At 36.0% G+C, this 27,946-nt stretch overlaps 1 protein-coding gene across 2 annotated transcripts in view; it reads left to right on the forward strand.

The window, feature by feature from the left end:
- syt6b (synaptotagmin VIb) overlaps positions 1 to 27,946 on the forward strand; it is an 89,286-nt gene that overhangs the window by 44,057 nt on the left and 17,283 nt on the right. For both annotated transcript variants that reach the window (XM_068224344.2, XM_073916733.1), the window contains exons 2-3: positions 24,331 to 24,709; positions 27,055 to 27,631. In XM_068224344.2, coding sequence (XP_068080445.2) covers positions 24,331 to 24,709; positions 27,055 to 27,631 — 956 coding nt within the window. The remainder of the gene's footprint in view (positions 1 to 24,330; positions 24,710 to 27,054; positions 27,632 to 27,946) is intronic.

Genomic DNA, 27,946 nt, shown 5'->3' on the forward strand with positions numbered 1-27,946 from the left:
TAGTGGTTATATACACTTGGGAAAATAGTAAATATTTTTTAACTATATATATATATATATATATATATATATATATATATATATATATATATATATATACATATATATATATATACACACACACACATATACATACACACACAACAATTCTGTCTGGATTTTGAATTGGCTGATAGCCGTGATATATTTAAGCATCCGTACTACCTTTTTACCCTTTGTGTATAACTCCGCCCACATACAGCAGACACTACAGTTTGACAAATATTATTGCTGTTACACAACAAAATATACTTTTGAGGCTTTTTTTAGTTGAGAATGTAGTTGTTTTGATTGCAACTATGCAGTTTATTTGCAAGAATAGTGCTTATTTTAAAATATTTACAATTTCTGAGAGACAGCTCGTCGTCGACAGTTGACGTTTTCTATCCACAAGATGGCGACAGAACCGCATAATAAGTCCTTACGGCTGTTTCACACCTGCAAATCTTTATTTTACAAATTTTATAGATCAAACAGTCCTGTATGCTTCTCAAACTCTATGAGGAGTACGTCAGAAGACAATCGCCAGTGATATTTGGTTTTTGATTGACAGGATGTTGTAAGCCTATAGTTATATCTATACAGTAGTTATAATGATATTTATACATAATCCACTTCAGTAATGTCCAGCGGCAGAGTAACTGCATGTTAATTTATGCTCGTGCAAAGGATGAGACGGATAAAAGTGATCAATGCATGCCCTTCTTTTACTTATTTTCGTGTTGTCAGGTTCACAGTGCAAACAGCTCCCAGGTGAAATAACTTGAGCGAACAAAGCAAAGCCGAATAAAGCTTTCTTCCTCTGCTTAAGCTGCACAGCACACAGTGAGTTCACATCATCCAGCATGGGTGTCGAACTACACTACCCACAATACGCTTTGCTATGGACTACAATTCCCGTAAATCACTTCCCCTCTCCAACAAAACTGATACTAAAACTGTTTTACTATTGGTTTTGTAGTTCGAGCCGAAATAAAGGTTTGTTGCAGTTTTTATTAGTTTAAGTTCATTTGATTGACTATATGTAAATCAGTTTATATTATTGACATTTATTGGGTAAAATTGTTACTTTTTACTGTTATTCAATGTATTTAGGTCATTATCAATGCACTGTCACTTTAATTGAGCGTGAGCAGCGCTATCGCTGCACTGCTGCTTCAGCGATGCTCACTGACACGCTGCTGCGTGCGGTAAGAAAGTTCTAATCTGTTAACATGGATGCCAAAAAAACACGCGCCGCTGACGCTTGCGGTGTGAAACAGGCGTTACGTTTAAAAGATATAATAGTCTGATTTCTAACTATAGCAGATCAAATATTAAACTGGTGAGCACACCTGCCAACACTTGCGTTTTTCATGGGGGTTTATCGCGTATTTCAGACCAGTCACCCTGTTTGTGTCAGAGTCTCTGTTTATAGCATCTTCCAAAGTTAGACCACAGATGACCAATTGTCTCCCAGTTGTTCCTGAAGTACTTGCAGACATATTTGAAGTTCCTAAACTGGCAGTGAAACATCTCAGCCTTTTCCTTAAATTCTTGTGCCTGTAAAAATTGACAAGGAAAATCATGTTTCATGATGTTAGCATAAGAACTGCTGTAGATTTTTAGCTCATTAAATAATCCTTCACAAAGACATATACCCCAGTGTGTATGGTAAATCTACTGAGAATCTTTATTGTTCTTATACTGTCTAAATCACTGTAGGTCTATGACTGGATAAAACAACATAACATAATACTATTTGCAGTAACTAAAACAGACCCACCAAACAATCCATGTTTATAACAAAAAAGAAAAGTTGCAAAGTTATCATAAATTATAAAATCATAGTTTCACATTTAATCAAATTATTATAAATTTAATCAATTCCTTTTGGACTATGTAAGATCCATGATCTGAAATGTTATTCAGAACAGAATTAAAATATATCTTTATTTAAAACAAAAACATTTAGCTCATGCTGTAAAATGTACTTTAAACTGACCTAAAAAGGTATTAATTAAGGTTGTTAATATAAATGGAATGCTTACAAATGTGTGTAAAATATGTAAAGTTAATCTATGAAACTCTGCACACCTAGCCTAGTTTATTTCTGAACACAGTTGATAAGCAGCAAAAATTCATTTTTGAAGGAGAGTAATTGTGTGTGAGTGAGAAGAGGCCAGATGCAAGTGTTATCTGAAAATTTCTCTTAAAATTAGAATTTTTTCTACAGCTCCTGTGTGTAGGTTCTGTAATTGAACTTTAATGGTAAGGTGTGTTTTTACATTGCCTTTAAAGTTAAATAACAGCATAAACAATAAAGGCTGGAAAATATGCTAATTTTCAGCGTACGACAGTAGAATGTAGTTTGGGTAACTTTATTGACGTTGCTAGCAATCGTTCTTCTCAATATCATTCTTTTTGGTAAAAATAAAATGAGGGGATAAGGATGTACATATTCATATTTACTTTAACATGTTCAATACAGCCAACAGTAAAATTTTACTAATGCACATTTATCCAAATCTTAATATGTATATGAGGAAAATCTATTCATGAGACCATTTGAATCGAATATTAGCAAAACTATCATATTTACACAAACATGTGTAAGCCATAAAAAGGTGTTTGTACAACAAAGTACAGGGGGTATAAAACTGATTATAATCAAATGACCCTTGAATATTTACAAAAATAGAGCGCTTGCGGACATATTTTTCAATGTTTAAATCAGCCCCGGAAATAATCTGCATGTGTTACTCTTGACCGCACACTGAGAGAAATCGAAAGTAACCCTGTCACTTAAAATGTAACTTTAAATGTCCAGTAGGTGGGGAGTCAAAACCAGAAGTATGTGATAGCACAACAATGATAGCGATTCAAAAATATATGTTTTGATGGGCTGAATATCATTATATTTTTGATGTCAGTTGTGGGCCGGATGGAGGAGGCAGGGCCGCAAATGGTTTGAGGGTCGGCAGTTTGAGACCTGACTTAGAGGCTTTTGCATCTGAACTCTTCATACTGTATGTGGGTTACCATTTTATATTAGCTGTCATTAACATAATTTTTTCACATATTAATAATGCATGTTACAAGCTTGTTACCAAAGTAGAATGACACATTAGAACATACAATTGTACTATAAGGGTGCTTTCACACCTGTCAATTGATTTAGTTGTTCCGAAAAAGAGATTAAAAATGTTAACATTGTTGCTCTTTGCTCTTGGAGCGGTTCACTTTCAGACTGCAAAATTTCTAATCGGACCAAAAGAGCTAATACAAGTCAAGTGCGAGTAAACTCTCCTCACATTGGTCAGAGTGCCAGGGTTTTTTTTGCAGCGTTCCGCTCAGCTGTCAGGGGGAGGTGGTGGTTTGGTGGTGATTGACGAGGCGCGCACGCGCGACGTGTCTGAGGAGAGATGCGGTGGGGAGGGGTGAGAAGGGTGCGCGACGATGCCTATTTGAGGACCGGGAGGGTGATGCGAGATTACGGGGAGGTCATCACTCGTTTTCGGGCATCCGGAGACTTGCGAAACTTCCCACCCTACTCATAATTCTCTCTTCATATAGCCGTATGCCTATCACATATCCATAAAACACTGTAATAACCGTGCTCGGATCGGATCGCTTTCTCACTGCAAACGAACCACTCCAGGGTTCGTTTCAATCGAGCCGAGACTACCTCACTCAGGCGGTCTCGGAGCGATTACTTTGGCGTGGAATAGAGCGCAATTGCCTTGTTCACATATGCCAAACGAACCGCGCTAACTGGGCAAACAAGACAGGTTCTGAAACAAAAGTATAGGTGTGAAAGCACCCTAAAACAAATAGCAACACACCTTTGAACAGCATTTCATCTCTGACATAAACTGTATGATGTGCGCTCTTGAATCTGTCTTTTCAGGTCCATTCACACCAGATTCAGATATTGACAGCCAACGAGTTACTGCCTGTGTGTAATAAATGGTGGAAAAACGTAACACAACATATTTAATATGGTCAGAACTTCCATGACACATTCGACATTATTAGGATCAAGTATTATAAGCTTCAAGTTAAGGGGTACTCAAATCAAAGTAAAAACAATATATGTTATTGCTATAGCTCAGCAAAAGTTTGAACTTTTTTTTTTGCTTAAGTGCATCGATGACTGACATAAACACACATTAATACCCAGATAATGTCAAGTAATATTACAGTATGTTGTGTGACATGTTGCAATGTGAAATAAGCTTAAGCTCAATCCACTGATTCATTAGCAACTGAAGATAAAAAAAAAAAATGTGAATGGTAATACTGTTAGAGATTTACATAAAAAATATATTAATATGACAGTTGATAAAAATAGAATATGAATCTATAAAATGAGGAAAAACAAAAGCAGTATCATAACTTAGTACTTACTTGCGTTACATGGTACCAACAAAGGAGAATGTCTGACTCGTTGAACACCTTACGGATGGCATTGACTTCAGCCTGGTCTTTATCAACCATAAAACACCTAAAAAATAAATACTATAAACTTTAAGATAGAGAAAACAAATACAAAATATTACAAATGTTTGCTCTCCAAAGAATGCATTTTGTTGTTTACTGTTATTTACCTTCTCTAGAAAAAACTATTTTTGCAATGCATGAAATCAACATCTAGCAAATACCAATTTTGACCCGAATTTGCTAATATAAAGTAAAAATTCACAATATTAACATTGATGACCTGAGGTTAACGTATTATTAATAAATCAGTGATGATGACCTGAGGTTAGCATATTAATAATATTAATAAATCAGTGATGATGACCAGTATATTAATAAATCAATGATGATGACCTGAGTTTATTGTATTAATGATATTAATAAATCAGCGATGATAACCTGAGGTTAACGTATTATTAAAATAAATAAATCAGTGATGATGACCTGAGGTTAACGTATTAACAATATTAATAAATCAGTGATGATGACCTGAGGTTAACATATTAATAATATTAATAAATCGACGAGCTGAGGTTAACGTATTAATAATATTAATAAATCAGAGATTAAGACCTGTGGTTAACGTAGTAATAATATTAATAAATCAGTGATAGTGACCTGAGGTTAACATATGAATAATATTAATAAATCCGTGATGATGACCTGAGGTTAACAAATTAAAATGAATAAATCAGTGATGATGACCTGAGGTTAACACATTAATAATATTAATAAATCAGTGATGATGACCTGAGGTTAACATGTTAATTATATTAATAAATCAGTGATGACCTGAGGTTAACATGTTAATTATATTAATAAATCAGTGATGATGACCTGTGGTTAACATATTAATAATATTAATAAATCAGTGATGATGACCTGAGGTTAACATATTAATAATATTAATAAATCAATGATGACCTGAGGTTAACCAGGGCTCTACAGTAAGGACTTCCCGATGGCCCGGGGCCAGTGTGAGAGATGCTCGGGACAGTAGACAGAATTGTTACTGGCCCGATCGGGGCAGTGCTGCCTTGTCACTAAATTTTAATAGACGGCAATATGACCGCGACATTAAATTATGAGGCTAAAGGAAATGTCTGTTTCTAACTTTGAGGAAACATTTAAATTGGTACAGCATGACGAAAAAAATGTGATGTTTTGCTTAGTTTGCCGTCACTTTTAAGTCAGCCACCTTTTGTTTTGCAATAAAATACGTGCACGTTTTCCATACTGCTATATTTTACTGCTAAATATTTTTCAAATATTTAAATTCTACAACTACTGACATTAATTTCATTCATTCATTTTCTTTTCGGTTTTGTCCCTTTATTAATCTGGGGTCGCCACAGTGGAATGAACCGCCTGACATTATTTCGTGAAACATTATTTAATATATGTGGCTAACTTTTTTATTTCTTTTATTGGGCCAGTGAAAATTTTGGCAGGGCAAGTAAAAATCTGAACCACTGGTCCAATCGGGCCAGTAGAAAAAATCCTTAGCGTTGAACCCTGCTAACATATTAATATTAATTAATCAATCAGTGATGATGACCTGAGGTTAATGTATTAATAATATTAATAAGTCAGTGATGATGACCTGGGGTTAACATATTAATAATATTAATAAATCGACGACCTGAGGTTAACGTATTAATAAATCAGTGATGATGACCTGAGGTTAACATATTAATAATATTAATAAATCCTTGATGATGACCTGAGGTTAACAAATTATAATTAATAAATCAGTGATGATGACCTGAGGTTAACACATTAATAATATTAATAAATCAGTGGTGATGACCTGAGGTTAACATATTAATAATATGAATAAATCAGTGATGACCTCAGGTTAACATGTTAACTATATTAATAAATCAGTGATGATCTGAGGTCAACATATTAATAATATAAATAAATCAATGCTGATGACCTGTGGTTAACATAATAATAATATTAATAAATCAGCGATGATGACCTGAGGTTAACATAATAATAATATGAATAAATCAATGATGACCTGAGGTTAACATATTAATATTAATTAATCAGTCAGTGATGATGACCTGAGGTTAATGTATTAATAATATTAATAAATCAGTGATGATGACCTGAGGTTAAATAATAATAATATTAATAAATCAGTGATGATGACCTGAGATTAACGCATTAATAATATAAATAAATCAGTGATGATGACCTTTGGTTAATGTATTAATAATATTAATAAATCAGTGATGATGACCTGAGGTTAACATATTATTAATATTAATAAATCAGTGATGATGACCTGAGATTAACGCATTATTAATATAAATAAATCAGTGATGATGACCTGAGATTAACGCATTAATAATATAAATAAATCAGTGATGATGACCTTTGGTTAATGTATTAATAATATTAATAAATCAGTGATGATGACCTGAGGTTAACATATTAATAATATTAATAAATCAGTGATGATGACCTGAGGTTAACATATTAATAATATTAATAAATCAATGATGACCTGAGGTTAACATATTAATATTAATTAATCAGTGATGATGACCTGAGGTTAATGTATTAATAATATTAATAAGTCAGTGATGATGACCTGGGGTTAACATATTAATAATATTAATAAATCGACGACCTGAGGTTAACGTATAAATAAATCAGTGATGATGACCTGAGGTTAGGGTTGTAACAATATACCGGTATGACGGTTTACCACGATTTGAACGTGCACGATTATCATACCATGAACAATTGCATATCAACGGTTTTAACCCTTAAAGACCGAGACAGCCGCCCGCGGCTAAAAATAAGTATTGCTCTTAAATGTTTAATAACTTTTGATCCGCTGATCCGATTCATACAATTTAAAGATTGGCATAAAGAAGAGAATCTCAGCTTTCCAGTGCTGTATCACATATCATTCGCGGACTTCCAGAGGCTCCGGAATCAGTGCGGTTACGTCATCAAAATTTGACAACGCTGATTTGACAAAGAAACGCTCGTCACTGTGTCTCCGGACAAACCAGACATGATACATTGATGCATTGTCCCTCCTCCATGCCCAGATTGGTTCAAACTCGCTATATCACAACCAATAAGCATAGGTTTCACTTTTGTTTGTGGACCAACACTGAGCTTTTTGAACAACACGGAATGAGAGATAGGCATACATTTCTGCACGGCTAAATAAAACGCAAAAAAAAAAAAGTTTTGCATGAAATAATTCTCATACTAAGTACTTTTGCATGCACAGCAGTACAGAAACATGACAAAACAGTGACACAGCAAAGACGAACTGCTGCTCTTACTGTTTTCAAAAGACACAAATGAAGGTGCAGCTGTTTGTCTGCATTGCATACAACCACATCCAAATCCATATCCACAGACAACCATATCCATGCTGGCACATAAAACCTAAGGATGATCCATATTGAATCTAGTTTCGTTATGTAACTATTTAGAGTATAGTAAATATTTATATCTATTTTTTACTGAGGATTTGCACCATGTTTATTTGGACTTTGACACATTATTTATTATTTTCTTATTTTTTTATTTGTTCATTGTACAAGTGGACACATTCTCTCACCTCAGCGGTCAAAATTAAGTGCTGAAAATCTCAACATGCTTACATTTCTTCATCACAACCTAGACTGAAAAAAAACAACGCTTTAAATTTTTACAGCCATAAACTTGGTATTGCACTTTTGGTCTCCCATTTATCCCGCTTATAAGGACGGACAGTTTAAATTTATTTTTGTCTAATCTTAAAAGACCTTGCTTGTTTATTCCTTCTAATTTAATTTATTAAAATGGGAGATTTTTCAGTTTATTTTTATAAAAGACTTCTATAGTTCTATTAAAATGGTTCTTTCAAAAGTTTGATGAAATAAAACCGTTGTTCTGTCAGAAAACGTGTTCTTAATCTTTTCAGGGTCTTTGCTATGAGAATTACTATTTAATACCGTATACCGCGAAACCGTCAAACCGTGGTATTGTTTTAGACGATTATCATACCGTAAAAAATTCATACCGTTACAACCCTACCTGAGGTTAACATATTAATAATATTAATAAATCAGTGATGATGACCTGAGATTAACGCATTAATAATATAAATAAATCAGTGATGATGACCTGTGGTTAATGTATTAATAATATTAATAAATCAGTGATGATGACCTGAGGTTAACATATTATTAATATTAATAAATCAGTGATGATGACCTGAGATTAACGCATTATTATTATAAATAAATCAGTGATGATGACCTGTGGTTAACGTATTAATAATATTAATAAATCAGTGATGATGACCTGAGGTTAACATATTAATAATATTAATAAATCAGTGATGATGACCTGAGGTTAACATATTTTTAATATTAATAAATCAGTGATGATGACCTGAGATTAACGCATTATTATTATAAATAAATCAGTGATGATGACCTGTGGTTAACGTATTAATAATATTAATAAATCAGTGATGATGACCTGAGGTTAACATATTAATAATATTAATAAATCAGTGATGATGACCTGAGGTTAACATATTAATAATATTAATAAATCAGTGATGATGACCTGAGGTTAACATATTAATAAATCAATGATGACCTGAGGTTAACATATTAATATTAATTAATCAATCAGTGATGATGACCTGAGGTTAATGTATTAATAATATTAATAAGTCAGTGATGATGACCTGGGGTTAACATATTAATAATATTAATAAATCAGTGATGATGACCTGAGGTTAACGTATTAATAATATTAATAAATCAGTGATGATGACCTGAGGTTAACATATTAATAAATCAGTGATGATGACCTGAGGTTAACATATTAATGATATTAATAAATCAGCGATGATAACCTGGGGTTAACAAATTACTAATAATAATACATCAGTGATGATGACCTGAAGTTAACATATTAATAATATAAACAAATCAGTGATGATGACCTAAGGTTAACATCTTAATATTAATAAATCAATGATGACCTGAGGTTAACATATTAATAATATAAATAAATAAGTGATGATGACCTGAGGTTAACATTTTAATATTAATTATTCAATCAGTGATGATGACCTGTAACGTATTAGTAATATTAATAAATCAGTGATGATGATGTATTAATAATGTTAATAAATCAGTGATGATGACCTGTGGTTAAAGTATTAATAATAATAATAATAAATCAGTGATGATGACCTGAGGTTAACGTATTATTAATATTAATAAATCAGTGATGATGACATGAGATTAATGCATTAATATTAATAAATCAGTGATGATGACCTGTGGTTAACGTATTAATAATATTAATAAATCAGTGATGATGACCTGAGGTTAACATATTAATAATATTAATAAATCAGTGATTATGACCTGAGGTTAACATATTAATAATATTAATAAATCAGTGATGAAGACCTGAAGTTAACATATTATTATTAATAAATCAGTGATGATGACCTGAGGTTAACGTATTATTAATATTAATAAATCAGTGATGATGACGAGATTAACGCATTAATAATATTAATAAATCAGTGATGATGACCTGAGATTAACGTATTAATAATATTAATAAATCAGTGATGATGGCCTGAGATTAACACATATATATATATATATATATATATATATATATATATATATATATATATATATATATATATATATATATATATAAATAAGCGATCATGACCTGAGGTCAACATAATTAACAGAATAATTAAATTATATCACTAACGTTAGTTGAATTTTGCAGCGATTCACAGTAGATAAGTTAACACCTCAAATAACGTTACTGTACTAACGTTACTGTCTTGTGTTTAAACTAGTGCTGTTTTGGTCCACATTTCTGGCGTGTCTTTAAATGAAAATGACATAATACATGCTAAAAACCGAATTATTAGAAAAAAAATGGCGCTAAGTTAGCAAGAGGGCAAGTTTAGTCGCGTTTAATAACGTTTGCTAGATTTAAATATTCAAAAAAATACTGTTAGCTTGTTTTAATTAATACCAGAAAGTAAGTCACAGTAACGGTAGAGCAGCACGCTAATCTAACGTTAGGTAGGGACGGCTAATTAGGCTAACTTAATGCAAACAAAAGTTAAACGTTGCTCGTTCACTTCGCTGGAAAAAAGGGACAAATCCATAAACACATATGAATTTTACAATCATTACTGCTTCTGTAAACTTACAGAAGAAAACCGGTGATCTCACCTCTTCACTTGTCCTCTTCACCTGTCCTCTTCACTGGTGAAAATGGCAGTTGCCTGTGTGTGGGTGGGTGTGTTTTCTTATTTGAATTTGCGTTTTTTGGCGGACTCTGCACGAGGCTCATAATGATGATGTAATAACATTTGATTGGCTGATAGAGATGTTGTCCCTGGGTCATCATAAAATATGTTGGTCTCAGGACAACTAGCACTTGGCAAAATCAGGACGAGCATAGTCTTATGCTGCCTTTGCCGGCCCGGACCACAACTGTCACAACTGTATACCACAGGGACTTGTGAATGGCTGCAAGCTAATAGCGGGAGCACACTTAACTAGATTTCACCCTCTCCCCCCTCCAGGGCTTTGATAGGGTTCAGTAGCATTTGATGGCCCTTGCATTAAGTTGTAGAGGTTGTGAGGAAGTGTTAAGTCTTTATAAATCTCTTTTCGTATAGTGTTTGATTTACTTGGTAAATCAATAAGCTGAATAATTGAATCAGTTTATTGTTCTGAAAATAGAAACGTAATAGTTTCTTGGAAGGAGTTAATAATCTATTTAATCCCTTGTACATCAGTTTTAAAATGTTACACATTGGTACACAGAGGACAAACCATACATACATACATATATATATATATATATATATATATATATATATATATATATATATATATATATATATATATATRTGTGTGTGTGTGTGTGTGTGTGTGTGTGTGTGTGTGTGTGTGTGTGTGTGTGTGTGTGTGTGTGTGTGTGTGTGTGTGTGTGTGTGTATATACATATATATATACATATATATATACACATATATATATATATATATATATATATATATATATATATATATATATATATATATATATATATATATATATATATATATGTTTAATGATTATATTTAAAAAGGAATTATGTTTTTTTTCAACCCTGATAATAAATAACAGATTGTTCATACAATGCCATAAATAATGTTTTCAAAAGAAAAAAACAACACTAAAATCTGTTTTCCTTTATTAACATTATAAGTCCCTTTAAGGCAAGATAAGTGCACTTGCTTCATTTAACAGCACATATTTCAAACTTTATTTGCATATATTTTTCATGTCTGTGAAGCAAGTATTCGCTCACATTCCAGTGCGTTTGTTGACCACCAAACTGTCGTAAAAACGAACTTCAGTCTATATTGATCAATGATTGGCTTCTGTATTAGTAGGTTGGGCTTTAATCACCATATTGACCGTTTCACTTTTTTCTCATTTAAATGTCTTGTGTATTCTAGAGTTTTTGAAGCTAAGTTTTTTCCTCTTCTTCTTCTTCTTTTTCACTGTTACAGTGTTGTATAAGTCGATGATAAGAAGCAACATTCATTTTAATGTGTCATTTATTGTGCAGTGATACATTTTTCAGTATACAGCGCATACACTATAAATCAAACTCTGATACATCTAATATCACTCTTGTTTTACTTCAATTCACTTACTTTGCCACAATTTTGAAGCCTTGTCAACAAAATGCAAAACTGTTAACAAAAATCTACGACTTTTGCTTAAAGGGCATTTAAAGAATGCGTTTAGTCCTGCTGTAATCTAGAGTTCCCTTTATCCCTTCAAATATAATGTCATCAGTTTTCCTATTTAATCTCATGGCTGAACATAACAGTATTTGATGGCTGCTGCTATTACAGTATATCAAAAGCTGCTATGACTGAAACTAATTGGCCAAACATGTTCAGCACTATTTCTATGATTGCATGAAGGTTTGAACGATAACTGAAAGGTAATACTAAGACAGATTAAAGCGAAATATAGCCATGGTTTGCAGTTTTGCAGCAGTGACAGCAACACTATCAACAATGATGCTAAACCCTTACTTCTCAAGTGTAAGCAGAGTTAAAATAGAGAGTGGGATGTGTCTAATGGACGTGTTTCTATGGATACCAGGTTAGATTTGAAGACACTTCAAGAGAAGTCAAAAAAAAAAAAGCCCCGGGGCTTTGGTTGCTGTCCGCCACTGGTACCAAACAAGCCTTAATTAGATTTATTGGTCACAGGAAATGTTCCACTGGATTTGTTTGAGCTTCAGCCAGGAAAGCGACACATACACATTGAACTGAATATTTGTTTATGAACAAACAACAACTCTTCAACTCGTTTAGTTTTAAAATATAAAAAAATAGTTTATTTAATTTAAAACTATCGGAGTTTCTATTTTGAAACTCTCTGAAATGTGCAAGCCAGTCTGTGAAAACAGATTTTTTCAAAGCTGTAAATAAAGCCTGGATAACTGTAGAAAACCTTACAATATAGTACTTCAGATTTTACGCTATAAATTTTCGCATTTAAACTGGTTATGAAAGAATTTTTTTATTTTAATATGAAATATTAAACTTTTTTTGCTTTTAACAACATGAAGCATGAAATAAAATCTTCCTAAAAGAGCATTTCAGGTTCGAGACAGCAAAGGGTCAATGTGCATATACACAATAGGAACTAGATTTTATTATTGATCCATCTAGGGTCACTTTTAGTCACAGAAATTTTCTTCAACGTCTGAAAAGCACCAGGCCGGAACTGACATTGGCAGAGTGCTCAATAAAAAAGTATAAAAAAGTAAGCTGTGAAGGAATTTATACTGATACTTTGTGGATTTTACTAGGAAATAAAAAAAAAAAGGGTTGTTTATATGCTTTCATCTACAAAAGCCATTAATGACACATGAACAAAATGCTTTTAAAATGTTTGATAATACTAAAAAAGCTATTCTTTACTGAAATGTTGGTGTGTAATGCAAATGAAAAGGGAATCATTTAAACAACAGTCTTTCAAAGTTAGAATTTATGTAGTAGTTCTAAATATAATATCAGAACTTTTTATTACAGGGCGAAGCAGTGGTGCAGTAGGTAGTGCTGTCGCCTCACAGCAAGAAGGTCGCTGGGTCGCTGGTTTGAGCTTCAACATATTTGGCGTTTTTGTGTGGAGTTTGCATGTTCTCCCTGCGTTTGCGTGGGTTTCCTACGGGTGCTCCGTTTACCCCCACAGTCCAAAGACATGCGGTACAGGTGAATTGGGTAGGCTAAATTGTCTGTGGTGTATGAGTGTGTGTGAATGTGTGTGTGGATGTTTCCCAGAGATGGGTTGCGGCTGGAAGGGCATCCGCTGCGTAAAAACCTGCTGGATAAGTTGGCGGTTCATTCCGCTGTGGTGACCCCGGATTAATAAAGGGACTAAGCCGACAAGAAAATGAATGAATGAACTTTTCATTACCTCTTCTTTCAACATGAACAATCGATGAATTGCAAAGTTTGTGCAAACATCTATTAATGTTCATTTTCGATTGATATTATATGATTGCATTTAAATACGAAATACCAACATAATAGTACTACAATAACACAATGACACTTATGAGAGAAAATGTATGTACTTTCTTTATTAAATGATGCAGTTCAATGTGAATCAATAGCATTTGTGTTGTGGATTCAGTGAAACTCTAGTTAAGAGTGTGACTTGAAAACTAGTGAACCTAAAACTAGAAAATCTTGTTCATGGGGTAAAATGGAAAGGGTGAAATGTTGAAGTTAACAATTTTTTATGCATCTTTGAGCTAGACTGAGGCTGAGACTAGCAGTTAACGTCCAGTTCTAATGGGATTTAGAACAGTTTCAATTACATGTGGTAGCCATTATAATAAAGAGTGAATCTATTGCTTAGGCTTTGGATTAGTACATTTACACCGTGTTTATTCTGCTTTACTCGAGAAGTGTTGAATTCTCAGCATTTTTCATGCTTTTATGTGCTACACTGTAGTTCATTAGCTAGCCAGTGTAATAATGAACACTATTCAATTAAAAAAGGATCCTGTCAGGTAACCATATAAAATCACTTTGAGACAACTTAATTAGGTCACTTAAAAATAACTCGATAGAATTTGGTTAAGTTTTATTTGTGTGACTTGAGTCATTGGAGCCATTTAAATTCAACACATTTTTTCTGTGAACTTCGAAGCTCAAAAAGATGCAAAAACATTTCCATTCAAATCCTCTCTTTAGTTAGAGTCATGTGATAAAGCTGGGACACCCTATTGAATTTTTATAGTTTACCTAGTCAGGACATAATAAATAACTAAATGGCCCTTGGTAGATCTTAAAATTTGGTTGATAAAGTCTCAGATAAATAACATTACATGACCTCCCACACCGTGCTATTATTTATGTAACAAAAATAAAGACAAGATATAAATGCCATGGGTGACAAACTTAAGACACTTTAAGATTCAGATGAATGTAGATGCATTTTAGCAGTACTTACTTAAAGGGTGCCTATTACGCCTCTTTTTACAAGATGTTAAAAAAGTCTCTGATGTCCTTAGAGTGTGTATGTGAAGTTTCAGCACAAATTACTACACAAATATTTATTATAACTCAATGAAAATACACGTTTTGGGATTTGATCCAAATTGTGCCATTTCAGTGACTATTACTTCAAATTCAAATAAGATTGTGCTAGGAGGCAGCCCTATAAAGACCTATGTGTCAGCATAAGTAGCATATTCAAAACAGGCTAATGTTATCTATGTGAATATCTGATATTGTCAAAAAATGTCTATAGAGACTGCAGTGCATTCTACAACTCCACATTTATAATGTCTCTTAGTCGCTGGCATTATCTTTGGCAGGTGAAAACTCTAATGTTGGACAGCTGCTTCTCACTCAGGGCTGTTTATGCTAATGAAGGAGAGATCACTACTGACTGACTTAATAATCTATTAATCTACTACTTTCCCCCTTGCCATGACATGTAACACCCGGACAAAACCCACGCGAACACGAGGAGAACATGCAAACCTCATACAGAACCAAACTGACCCAGCCGAGACTCGAACCAGCAACCTTCTTGCATGTTTAAATATCTACTTACTAATTTAAATTTTCTCTTTCGTCAGATAGGTTCAGGTAGTGCCTCTATCCTGCTGCGCTTCAGCAAAATACAGAATCATAAGCAAAATGACAACCTTGTGTCATATAACATATATCAACCAATCAGCGTGGTTGTCAAGGCAGAATTTCAAGCGCAACCAATAGTTTAAACAAAGACATGGGCTGCGTCCGAAACCACCTACTACTCAGTAGGTACTGCATTTGAATTTAAACGTACTACTCAGCCATTAGAAAAGTACGTTCTATACAGTATGAATGTGAAAAGTATGAATGGAATTTGTACGTACTACATCTGCCATTTTCACATAGTCACGTGACGTACCTGCGTAATTTGCGTCGCTTTACTCTATTTATGACTTCGCTCGCAGGGCATCATGGGATAGCACAGCCTGCATGGGTTACGCACTCCAGAATCTCGCCGAAAGTAGTAAGTCATCCGGGTACTTCTCACATACTGTTTTTCTATGAACTTGGACATACTACTCGGCTCACATACTGATTTTAGCGTACTATATAGTATGGTGGTTTGTGGTTTCGGACGCAGCCATGGTGAGTCGTGTAAAGAAATTAAAATGTTAAGTTCAGAGAACTTAAAATATTATTTCAATTTTTTTCTCCCTAATGAGAAAGTTAAACATACCTGTAATGTGAAGTGACACTGATAACAGGGGTGAGTGTGGATCCAAATGCAGGGTTTATTATACAGAGAAGGTCAGGCAAGCAATGGTCAACACAGGGGCAAACAGATGTACACAGGCAATCCAGAGTCATAGTCAAATATCAGGTGGTCAACAGGCGTAATGTTCATTATACAGTTTAACAAGACTCAGCAACATGTGTTTGAGACGTGTATGTATATATATATATATATATATATATATATATATATATATATATATATATATATATATATATATATATATATATATATATATATATATATATATATATATATGAAATTAGTCTGTGTAATTAGTCCTGAATAGCTTCAGCGGTGTCTGTTTGCAATCATAGAGATCTAGGCCAGGTGTGTAAGTGGTGCATGACTGGACATGTAATTTTTTTGCTGGCAGATTTGTAGTTCTTCAGTGATCTGCATGGGCTAGATCGCTGGTGACTATGACAATACCTGTTTACATTTTGATGCCAAAACTTGGTATTTTAAGCAATGTCAAGTTATATTAACTTAATATCTTTAGTAATGACAAGAGCGGGTTTACAGTGTATTACCATAGGGAGAATATCACTCAATATAACAGTCTGTATTCACAGACTGTTGCCACACACCTGTGTTTAAACCAACTTATTTTGCACAATAGATGCCGTTTTAAGTCATCATGTTCTGTATGAAATATACATTTCAGTCAAGATGAGGAACTCTTTTTATGAGAAACTTTTATTGGACTATTGCACCACATTTTTAATGCAGATAGAAGCTTTTAATTGCAAAGTAGTCATTTGTCTTTTGTTTATGCTCGTAAAGATCATTCACATCACTATAGAGTCTCTGGGGCCTTTGGAAGATAGCAGTTTGTTCTTGTTAATGCTCTCCAGCCTGCGTGAGGTGAAGCTGTCAAAGCATAAACAGTGTAATGATTGTGTAACCTTGCATCACATCCATTAATATTTCATTTGCGGCAGAAAGAGTCCAACTGTTGAGAGATTAATACATCTCTATCTGACTATGTGATCTGATGAAGGTTCAAGTCAGGCCACATGTGGACTTAAAGGGTCTGTTTGCACCAAAATGAAAATTTACTCACCCTTGTCTTTTAAAACTTGTAAATAATGTGCATGTTTATAACACATATGAGGATGTTCTTAATAAAATATGAGAGATATCTGTCCCTCCAAAATGTACTGCAAGTAATAACATTGAGAAAAATAAATCCATATGCATTGAACGGTGGTTTAATCTTCTGTCATCTGAGGAGACATAAGTGCTTTAGATGATGAACAGACGTATTTTGGGCTTTTATTCACATATAAACATTGATCAGGCAATGTAGAGTTGAGCTTCTGTTTATGCTCACTAATCAATGTTTATATGTGAATTAAACTACTCAATTAATATGGATTTTTTGAACAGTGTTTATGAAGGTGTCAGACTGTCAATGAAGGGACAAAAAGCCCTCTACATTTTTTTGTATTCACATGATAAACACAGATTATAATTATTGGCTTGGGAAGACATCAGCATGAGTAAATGATGACAGAATTATTTTGGCTTGAACCTTTTGATATTATTATTATTTTGTGAAAGCTTAAAGTCTTTTTTTTAGAATCCTTCATGAAACAGAAAATGCATGTAAGAGTTAGGCCCACACGGAATCTGCGCGCGCAGAATTCCGCAGATTTTTTGCAGATTTTCCGCAGAATTACGCAGATTTCTGCAGATTTTTAGCCCATTATTAATTCTGTTTATTTACTTGAGTAAATGTGTAAATCTAAATTTATTCAGTTTTTATTCAGTAATTTATTACTTTTTCTATATATATTAAGGTTTTAGTTTTGATACTCCACTGGATACTCCCAAAATAATTCCGCAGAAATCTGCAGATTTTTACTAAAATTATCCGCAGAAACAGCAAAAAACGTCCGCAGATTCCGTCTGGCCCTAGTAAGAGTAAAAACTGGGTGGTAACTAAATTATTGACTGACATGTACAAAAACATTTGTAGCAATACAGCATTAGCATTAATCTAAACAAAATTTGACTGACATACTGTAACATTTAAAAACTAAACTACTGTTTATACAGTATAACACTGGTACTGATAATAAAATGTTAGTTCACTCAAAAAGGAAAATTATGTTATTAATTACTAGTCCATATCGTTTCAATCCCCAGAGACCGTCGTTCTTTGTTCTTTGTCGGTCGTCGTTCTTCGTCGTGCTGTGTCAGAAATGCTACTACTCAGTAGATATTACATTTAAATTTGAATTTGCAACTCGACCGTTACAAAAGAATGTTCTATATACTGTAGTATGAACGGAACTCAGATTTACTACATCCACCATTTTGTCATTCTTAGACCATTTCAAAGTCCAGAAAATGCCAAAAAAAGCATTTTCAAAACAGTCCACATGCCTTCAGTGGCACATAATACAAAAAATTACTTTATTCAACAGTTTCTTCTCCTCAGTGTCAGTATAAGGCGCACATTCACAATAGCGTTGTGCACTGATGTACGCCTCGGATGCCCACGTGCGACTTCCTCTGTTTGAAACACAGCAGAGCCACATAATCGGGGTAATACATCAAAGGCGCATCCGAGAAACTGTTTATTGAAGTCACTAATTTTGATTATTGTGTGCATTTAGGTATTTATGTAGTGTATAATATTCTGAATAAAGCATTGCATATGGTCTGTTTTGAAGATTTTTTTTGGTATTTTTCTGAAATTTGAATGAGTCGGGGAACCATGCTGTCTATGTAAGATGAGGGAGCTCTTCGATTTCACCTAAAATCACCTAAAAGATTTTGCTTTATTTGGCTTAACCGTTCTTGGGTGGCTCACCAAAGTATTAGATGACTCTAATACATAAAATAAGTAATGCCGAGTTCAGACTGCATGATTTTCAAAGTAGTCGTATCACAGATGTTTTCACACTGCATGACTATCTGGGCTAGCGTTTTGTCGCTGCTTTGTTGACACTGCAAGATGGATCAGCGACAGGGGCTTTCACATTGCATGAATTAAAAGGAAGAATCGTCGACAACTTCATCCAAACTACGTCTCACAGCCAAAAACCCATAGTATGTATTTTGTTGTTAACTACATAATGAGAAAGAAGCCTTTAATGGGGTAGAAAATGTACATATATGCTCACCTGGGTTTGAAGGGAATTAGCAATTTCTCCTCAACTTTCTTTTTTTAACTTTCTGTATGAAACGTCAGTAACACTTTACAATAAGGTTCATAAGTTAATGCATTTACTAACATGAACTTATCATTAAAAACAAATGTACAGCATTTATTAATCATAATTGAACATTTACTAATGCATTATTAACATCCAAGTCCATGCTTGTTAACATTAGTTAATGCACCATGAGTTAACATGAACAAACAATGATACACTGTATTTTCATTAACTAATGTTAACTAACATGAACAAATTCAGTAGCAAATGTATTGTTCATTGTTTGTTCATGTTAGTAAATGCATTAGTTAACATTAACTAATGAACCTTATTGTAAAGTGTGACCGAAACATCAAACAGACACGGGTGCATCTGTCAAACCTCCACTAGTTTATCCTCCATTTCTCGGGTCCAAATAAACCGAAAATGAGCGCTTTAAACTTCCTCCTCCCCTTCCCGCTGGCTAGCCTGCAGGTACACACACACAAGTGAATGCTGCTCTCTCATTGGCTGTAGGTGATTGCAGATGCTATTTTCAGTCAAAACTCATTTCACACAGCATGATTTGAATCTGTGCGATGTGCTCGCTTTTTTGCGTCTCGGGCGCCTCTCGGGAGCGCGCGCCGTTCGCGCCCGCGCTGTTCTTGCACGAAAACCCGCCGGATCGGCGGACCTAGCCGCCCTCCTCTTCCTGCTCCTCCTCCTTCCCTAAACCCGAGTGACGGTTTGCAAAAGCCGTCCAGAAAAAAAAAGCAAAAGCCCTCGTCTTCGATTTCGACCGCGTTTTCGGATCCCGCCGCGTTCTCGATCTTATTTTTCGGATTAAGTTTTTCGTCTTACCTGATTTCGTGAACCGCTGTTCCCCGGACTCGATCCCGGTCGTCGTCCCCGCGACCAGCTCCTCTTTCTCCGGGGCCTCCACTCCGCTGACGTAACGCTGTGAGCTAAGCGAACAAACTGGTTGCATCGGGAAAGCCCTCCACTTAGAGGCAAGCCGTCGGCCGGCGAGCACGAAGAGGAGGAGCGGAGAGGTGCCACACCGCCCCGCATCGTTCGCTCGAAAAAACTAAACGCGGCCGTACGTACCTCCGGCCACGTAAATCGCGGTCTCCAGAAACGTCCGGGGGGCTACGTTTCCAGAATGAGCTTGGGTTGAATCTATCAATGAGTAATTAATAAAATACCACTTTTAATGAGGGAACTAACACTTTAAGTACTGATAAACATTACTTTTTATTACCAGTTATTTATTTTTCTTAGCCAAGACTTTGGGTGCTTTCACATCTGTAGTTCGCTTCATTTGGTCCGCACCAAGGGCAATAAATGATACATTGTTGCATCTTCTGCCGTCGGTCCGAACTAGTTCAAACGAACCAAAATGCACTCATCTGACAAAATCCACATCTCTCGTTGGCCAGATGTTGTTCTCCCGCAGGTAAACAAAACCGGCAGAGACAAAATGTCGCTTTTTACTATGAAGGGATGACTGCGCTGACTGATTGCATGCCTGCTTTAGACAAACTATACATTTCGAGAATGAAGCGTGGTCTCGGCTGGAAAACAGTGTTTTAATTCATCGCTCGTCATTTCAGGAGGAGGCATGAATTAATTTAGCTAAACTGCGACATGCTCATCTTGCGGAAATATTACCAACGATCCATCAGGTAATGTTTTCCCCTCTCCCTCTCTCTCTGTTGGAAAAGCGCTGTCAACAAATATTTTTCCTTCATATCCCATAATGCACAGTGCATCGGCCTACGGCAGCTGAATTGGTCCAAAAGGCGCAGTACTTTTTGCGGTTGGACCTGTTTTAGTACGGATCATATTCTCACCACAAACGAACCGCTCCAGGGTTCGTTTGAAAGCGTACCAAGACCACCTCTTCAAGCAGGTCTCGGTACGCTTATTTGGTCCGCTTTTGATGCGCACTCAAGTACGATTGCTGCATTCTCACCTGCCCAAACGAACCATACCAAAAGGGGAAACGAACACTAGTGCGATTCAATCGAACTAAATAAGGTAGGTGTGAAAGCACCCTTTGACTTGAGCAAGCAACTACAAAATCGATTGTCTACTGTTGAATGTCTGTAGAGTGCACAGAACTCAACGATAACACGTCTGCAATTAAGCTATAAATTAATAAATCTCTATCTCCATTGAGTGTGTGTGTTGTAAATTTATAATTTCCCCCCACAAAGCCTCCCGAGTGCTCGGTTTTCCACACTTACTGGCACATTAATTATTTTGTCAAGTTGTTTATGTGTTCCCACATTGCCCCAGTTGGAGAAGCGAACGACTGTGAGAGTGTGATTGAAATGAGAATGTACATCGATGCAGCACCTGTTTGTTTTCTTGGTTGGCAGCCAAGTGCTCCAGCCCTGAGAGCCCACTCCAACGCATTTGTAATAATCTTAAAGAAATAGATCAACATTTTTATTCATTCACTCGGATATATAATTGTTTCCGTCGAGCTGGAGTTTGACCAATGACCTGCTCTTCTTGTATGAAGAAGTCTGTAATTACATTTATCTCATTTGCAATTCCATCTGGAAGCTGTGTGCACTTAATACTGCCTACTCAGTGGTGTTGATAAGTTTAGGCGGTCTGACGATTTGCTCATTACCCTGTGATATTCGCACTTGAAATGGCTTTAAGAAACCTATTTCAAAGGCAAAAGAACCAATTGCTGTCTCTAGTAAAAGGGAAAGAGCCATACCAGACCGGGCATCACACTGAATGATCATTTCCACAACTATGTTGTAGGTTGTGTTCTCAGCATGTGATGATTAATATTTATGCGAGTGCTCTGTGGTGCTTGACCAAGATGTCTGCAGCATTCATGGCATGATTTGTTTTAATTAACTTCACCACAGGCAAACGGAAGAGACAGGAAACTTGAAAAATGCTACTTTAGTAAACTGATGAACACTGGCCTCGGGTTTTGCTGAGGCTAAACCACTGAGGTCTCTTTCATATATAAGCAGCTTTTTCTCCTCACGTTTATAAAGAGCTGCTTGCTGTTGCTGATTTTATATAGCAGGACTCAACAATAGGGATGGCCTGCTGGTCCAGGATTAGGGTGAAAGAGCTCTGAGTGAGTTGACACGCAGTTACTTATCCTATCAGACTTGTGCTGTGAAACTGAAATTGATATGCATTTATACTTTTAGCCCTTGATAACTTAAACATCTGGTTTTGTGTGATTTATTCTTCATTGTAGCAAATTCTGCTGACTTGACACTAAGAAAGAGTTATGTAACACAATGGTTCTCAATCAAAAAGCCTGATTAAGGGCATCAGAAAATATCAAAGGGGCACAGGTTAATAGTATTAGTGTAGTTTCACAAAAAACTAATTTCCAGAGAAGCACATGATATGATTAATCACAGCTGGTCATTATTTTAGTGAATTTGCAAAAATTACATAGGCTGTGTCCGAAATCGCCTACTACTCAGTAGGTATTGCATTTGAATTTGAATTTACTACTCGACCATTAGAAAAGTTTGTTCTATACAGTATGAATATCTGTAGTATGAATGGAACTCAGATGTACTACATCTGCCATTTTGTCATGATTATGTGATCTACCTGCATCAGTTCACTCCCATCCATAAATTCTTACGCAAAGCATAATGGTATAGCATAGTATCCGTTGGATGCACACTTCAGAATCTCACAGGAAGTAGAAGGTCATCCAGGTTCTTCTCGCATACTGTTTTTCGAATTTTTCAAATTCAGACATACTACTTGGCTTGCATTTTTAGTGTTCTATATAGTATGAAAGTATGCGATTTCAGACGCAGTAACAGACCAGAAGTCATTCTTTCCAATGGAGAGCAGTCCAGAAGCTGCACGGAGGTCCGATCATCTCCGTATGCAGAAAATTCATATCCGATTTGAGCTGCAGAATTGTTAAAATATTTGAACTCCTGCGACTAGAGGCCGATCGGATGTGATTTATTCCAGTGTTTTTCAAGCAGGTCAATGTGCACAAGATGAGAAATGGTAGTTTTCAGAGTTCACACTTAGCTGATGATTGATAATAAAGCTTGTTTGGCTTGCTGACCCGGGAGAGAGCCCTGAGCTTATGAGATCCGCAAACCCTGGGCTCCCTCCCCTGTGCAAGGCGAGAGCGGAGCTTAAGTAGATCTCCATAAACTCCCCTTGGCTTATTTCTAGCTAAATGACGGATATGGATGACTGAGGAGAGGTGTACTCGCTAAGAGCTTGGCTATGGTATCAATTTTGTGTTCAATATACTTTTGCATTACGTGTTTTTTGGACTTTGGGAGGAAACCTGGAGAACCCGGGAAAAACCTGTGCGAGCATGGGAAAAACGAGCAAAACTCCACACAGGAATGTCATCTGGTTTAGTAGGGACTTTAAACAAAGACATTCTTGCTGTGAGGCAACAGTGCTAATCACTAGGTTAAGAATCAGCTTCCCACCCATAGTGTACGACAAAACTGACATTTCTGTGCAGCTGCCACAAGGGGGCGTATTCCGACAGCTGTGTCCAAATGTCATGCAGTGGAAATGTAGCTATACTACAAGCAACTACAATTTTTTTTTTTAGCTTTCTAGAACATGTCTTTATCAGTTTGTATATTATATCTTTAGGTCACAGTACTTAGATTAACACACTCTACAGTTATTTGAACCCACTTTATAGCTGAAACACTGATTGAAACCTGTCTAAAGTCCTTTAGTTTGTTGTGTGTGCTTTTCCTTTTCCAATGTCCACCTCTGTTCATGTTGTATCTTCTGTCCAGACATTTCCTTCAGTCTCCTGCTGCTTGTATTTGTGGTGTGCGGTTTGGCCCTGCTGGGTGTCATCAGCGTCGCCACCTGGAAGCTGTGCTGGGTGTCCTGGCGCAGCAAAGTGCTTTCCTCTAGCGCCACCGCCCTTGCTCCCACCCAGCCAGAGAGAGAACAACCCAGAGAAGAAGGTCACGGTGACTACTACCCGGCCCTCAGAGACATTATGGCAGCAGACAAGCTGAAGGATCCTGGGAACTTTCTGGAGGCGGCAGTGAAGATTAGTCATACGTCGCCAGATATCCCCGCAGACGTGCAGCTGTCCATGAAGGATCATCTTCTGAGACGGACGCGTATCTCACGGCAAACAACCGAGCCGGCCTCCTCCAACAGGTCAGTGTTCTGGAAGAATGAAGAAATGCTTGTCTCAAGACCTTCTTATAGGTCATTGCAGTTTACTGTATTTACAAAGCCATTATGAGGTTAGCTCCAGTCATTCCTAATCATGTTAATACTTTGGAAATCTCGTAAATGTCAGACACAATTAGACCCGAAGTTCGTCTCTGGGACTTATTGACTACAAAGAAGGTCAGACAGTGGAAAAAACACAATAAACTCTCAGAAATAAAGGTATAAAGGTTGTTGCTGGGGGGTATCTTTTCATAAGGTACACATTTGTTCTTTTTAGGTTCTAATTTAGACACTTTACAATCTTAAAAGAAGAACCTAAAATGTTTTTCTTTATAGTGATGCCATAGAGGAACCTTTGATGGTTTCATAAAGGATCTTTTAGAAAAATAATTCTTGAAAATAAAAGTTTTATCATAGCCTAAAGTACATTTAATCTTAAGCATGTTTTTCCACTATAAAGAGACTTTTGTCCTTTTTTTGTTTGTTTGTTTGTTTGATTGATAAAAAGGTGCTAAGGATGTTAAACAATCTTCCTGGAATCATCAATGCCAAAAGATAACCTTTATTAATAAAGGGGAGGTCAATCAGCGTTGTTCGAGTGCTCTGCAACACTTCACTGAAGCTAAGCAGGGATGTGCTCAGTCAGTATCTGCATGGGATCCCACATGGGAAAGCTAGGTTGCTGCTGGATGAGGTATTAATGAGACCAGCAGCTAGTAAAAACAGAATTTGCTGCGTGAATCTTTTCTTTATTTAATAACTGACTTGTGTCTCAGAAGGCAATTTAGACACGCAATGAACATGTGGTGGCGTTTGAAGGCATGAGACGCGGAGCATAGATGCTCTTGACTCTGTAGGTCATTAATAATATAATAACACTAATACTGAAATAGTTAAGGTGTTTTAGAATGAACAAAACAACATTACTAATGTTTTACAGTATGCTCAGCCTGCTGATTTATCCATTCACACACATTTTTATCATCGCATAATTTCTTATAACAAAATCACATGACCTTTTTTTAATGCGCATACTGGAATTTGTTTGATAAACGTGTTACCATCACAGTTTATGCACATCTTTTCTTATTGAATAAAAACTTTATCCTACTCAGTTAAAATTTATGCACATCATGGCATTTCCATCAACCGTTTTTTGACGTGCATCTCCAAAATGCGCATAAAATAGGTTGATGGAATTGTCTTCACTCCACTAATCAGCTGTTGTGTGGTGTGCAGATTGGCGCAATATGGCTGCCGTCACGTCATCCAGGTGGATGCTTTAGTCTGGTGGTGGTTGAGGAGATTCTCCCCAACTTATCAACTAATAAAGGGCTTAGTCCTTTTAATAATCCGGGGTCGCCACAGCGGAATGAACCGCCAACTTATCCAGCACGTTTTTACACAGCGGATGCCCTTCCAGCAGCAACCCATCTCTGCGAAACACACACACACACTCATTCACACTCATACACTACGGAAAATTTTGCTTACCCAATTTACCTATCTTTGGACTGTAGGGGAAACCGGAGCACCAGAGGAAACTTACGCGAAGTTAGAGAGAACATGCAAACTCCACACAGAAATGCCAAGTGACCCAGCCGAGGCTCGAACCAGCGACCTTCTTGCTGTGAGGCGACAGCACTACCTACTGCGCTACTGTGTCGCCTATTATTATTATTATTATTATTATTATTATTATTATTATTATTATTATTATTATTATTATTATTATTATTATTATTATTATATCACACTCTGCAAGGCAGTTTCTGCCCTTATACATTTCTGTTGACTTTTTGGTTGGAAGCTCCTCCAACAGACATAAGAAATAAACTTGGTTGGTCAACTGGCCCAGTCTGTCCTCATAGCTAACCGGACATTTTCAGAAAAAGCCACACAAGGGTTTATGTAGATTACAGGGAGTGTAATGTCACTAACCCAGAAAGAAGCTTGTTGTTGTCTCTACTAGCTGTTTGTTTTTGGCCTCAATAAGCGAATTCTGTATAAGAAAATACCTCTCTTTGCATTGAATGTTGAGCGTTGTAACTTTTCAAATGTTGTTTTTCTCAAACAGCAGCATAACACACAAACTGAAAAACTGAGTAAAAAAGGTACTATCCCAGTGACAGCTTATGTCCCCTTTTTCTGACAGTGTATTTTACGAGAATATAGCGGGAAACTAATAGCACATCCCAAAATATCACCATCAATTTGCATTTTGATCATGGTTTATTATTCAAATGTAGATTAGCACCTGGTGTGCCTTTTGTGAAAGAACCAATACAGAATGATTCACCCACTAAATTTTGTCTGAATGTTGCCAGGCATAGTTCCTTTAAGAAGCACCTTCCCAGGCAGATGCACCATGTCACCAGTCTGGACCGCGGAAGTGAATTTTTAGACGTGGAGGACCATCCCAGTTGCACCGCTGCCTCTCTTGGACGCATCCAACCGGAACTTTATAAACAGAGCACAATGGAAGCAGAGGATTCTTCTAAAAATGACACTGACAAATCATGCGGCAAGATCAACTTCTCCCTAAAGTACGATTATGAGGGAGAGCTCCTCCTCGTCACTATCCTCAAGGCATTCGATCTTCCTGCAAAGGATTTGTGCGGGAGTTCCGATCCATATGTCAAGATCTACCTGCTGCCTGACCGCAAGCGTAAATTTCAAACTCGTGTTCACCGCAAGACGCTCAACCCCACGTTTGATGAGACCTTTCAATTTCCAGTACCATACGAGGAGCTGGGGTCCAGGAAACTCCACTTGAGCGTTTTTGACTTTGACCGCTTCTCACGGCACGACATGATTGGCGAGGTGATCCTGGAAAACCTCTTTGAAGTTTCAGACCTCTCGCGAGAGACGTCCATCTGGAAGGACATCCAGTACGCCACTAGCGTAAGACAATACATCCTCTTTACTAATTTAGCAAGCCCAGACCCCAATGGTGATTTATCACATTAGCATGGCTTAATGTGACCCTAATGATTTACTTTTCTAATATAGGAATCCACTTCTATTGAATATTTCTCTGGAAACACAAACAATGAATAATTAGATGATTCATAGACTATGTGTCCTTTGGGGTGTGATATGGTAATTTGTCGAAACTATAATTACCTAACATGATAAATTGTGCAATATACATACAGTAAGTACCAAAAACATTGAGGGCAATAAATAAAGATTATTGCTTTATCCTTTCACAAAAAA

Source organism: Danio rerio, chromosome 11 (genome assembly GCF_049306965.1).
Source record: "Danio rerio strain Tuebingen ecotype United States chromosome 11, GRCz12tu, whole genome shotgun sequence".
Classification (NCBI taxonomy): domain Eukaryota; kingdom Metazoa; phylum Chordata; class Actinopteri; order Cypriniformes; family Danionidae; genus Danio; species Danio rerio.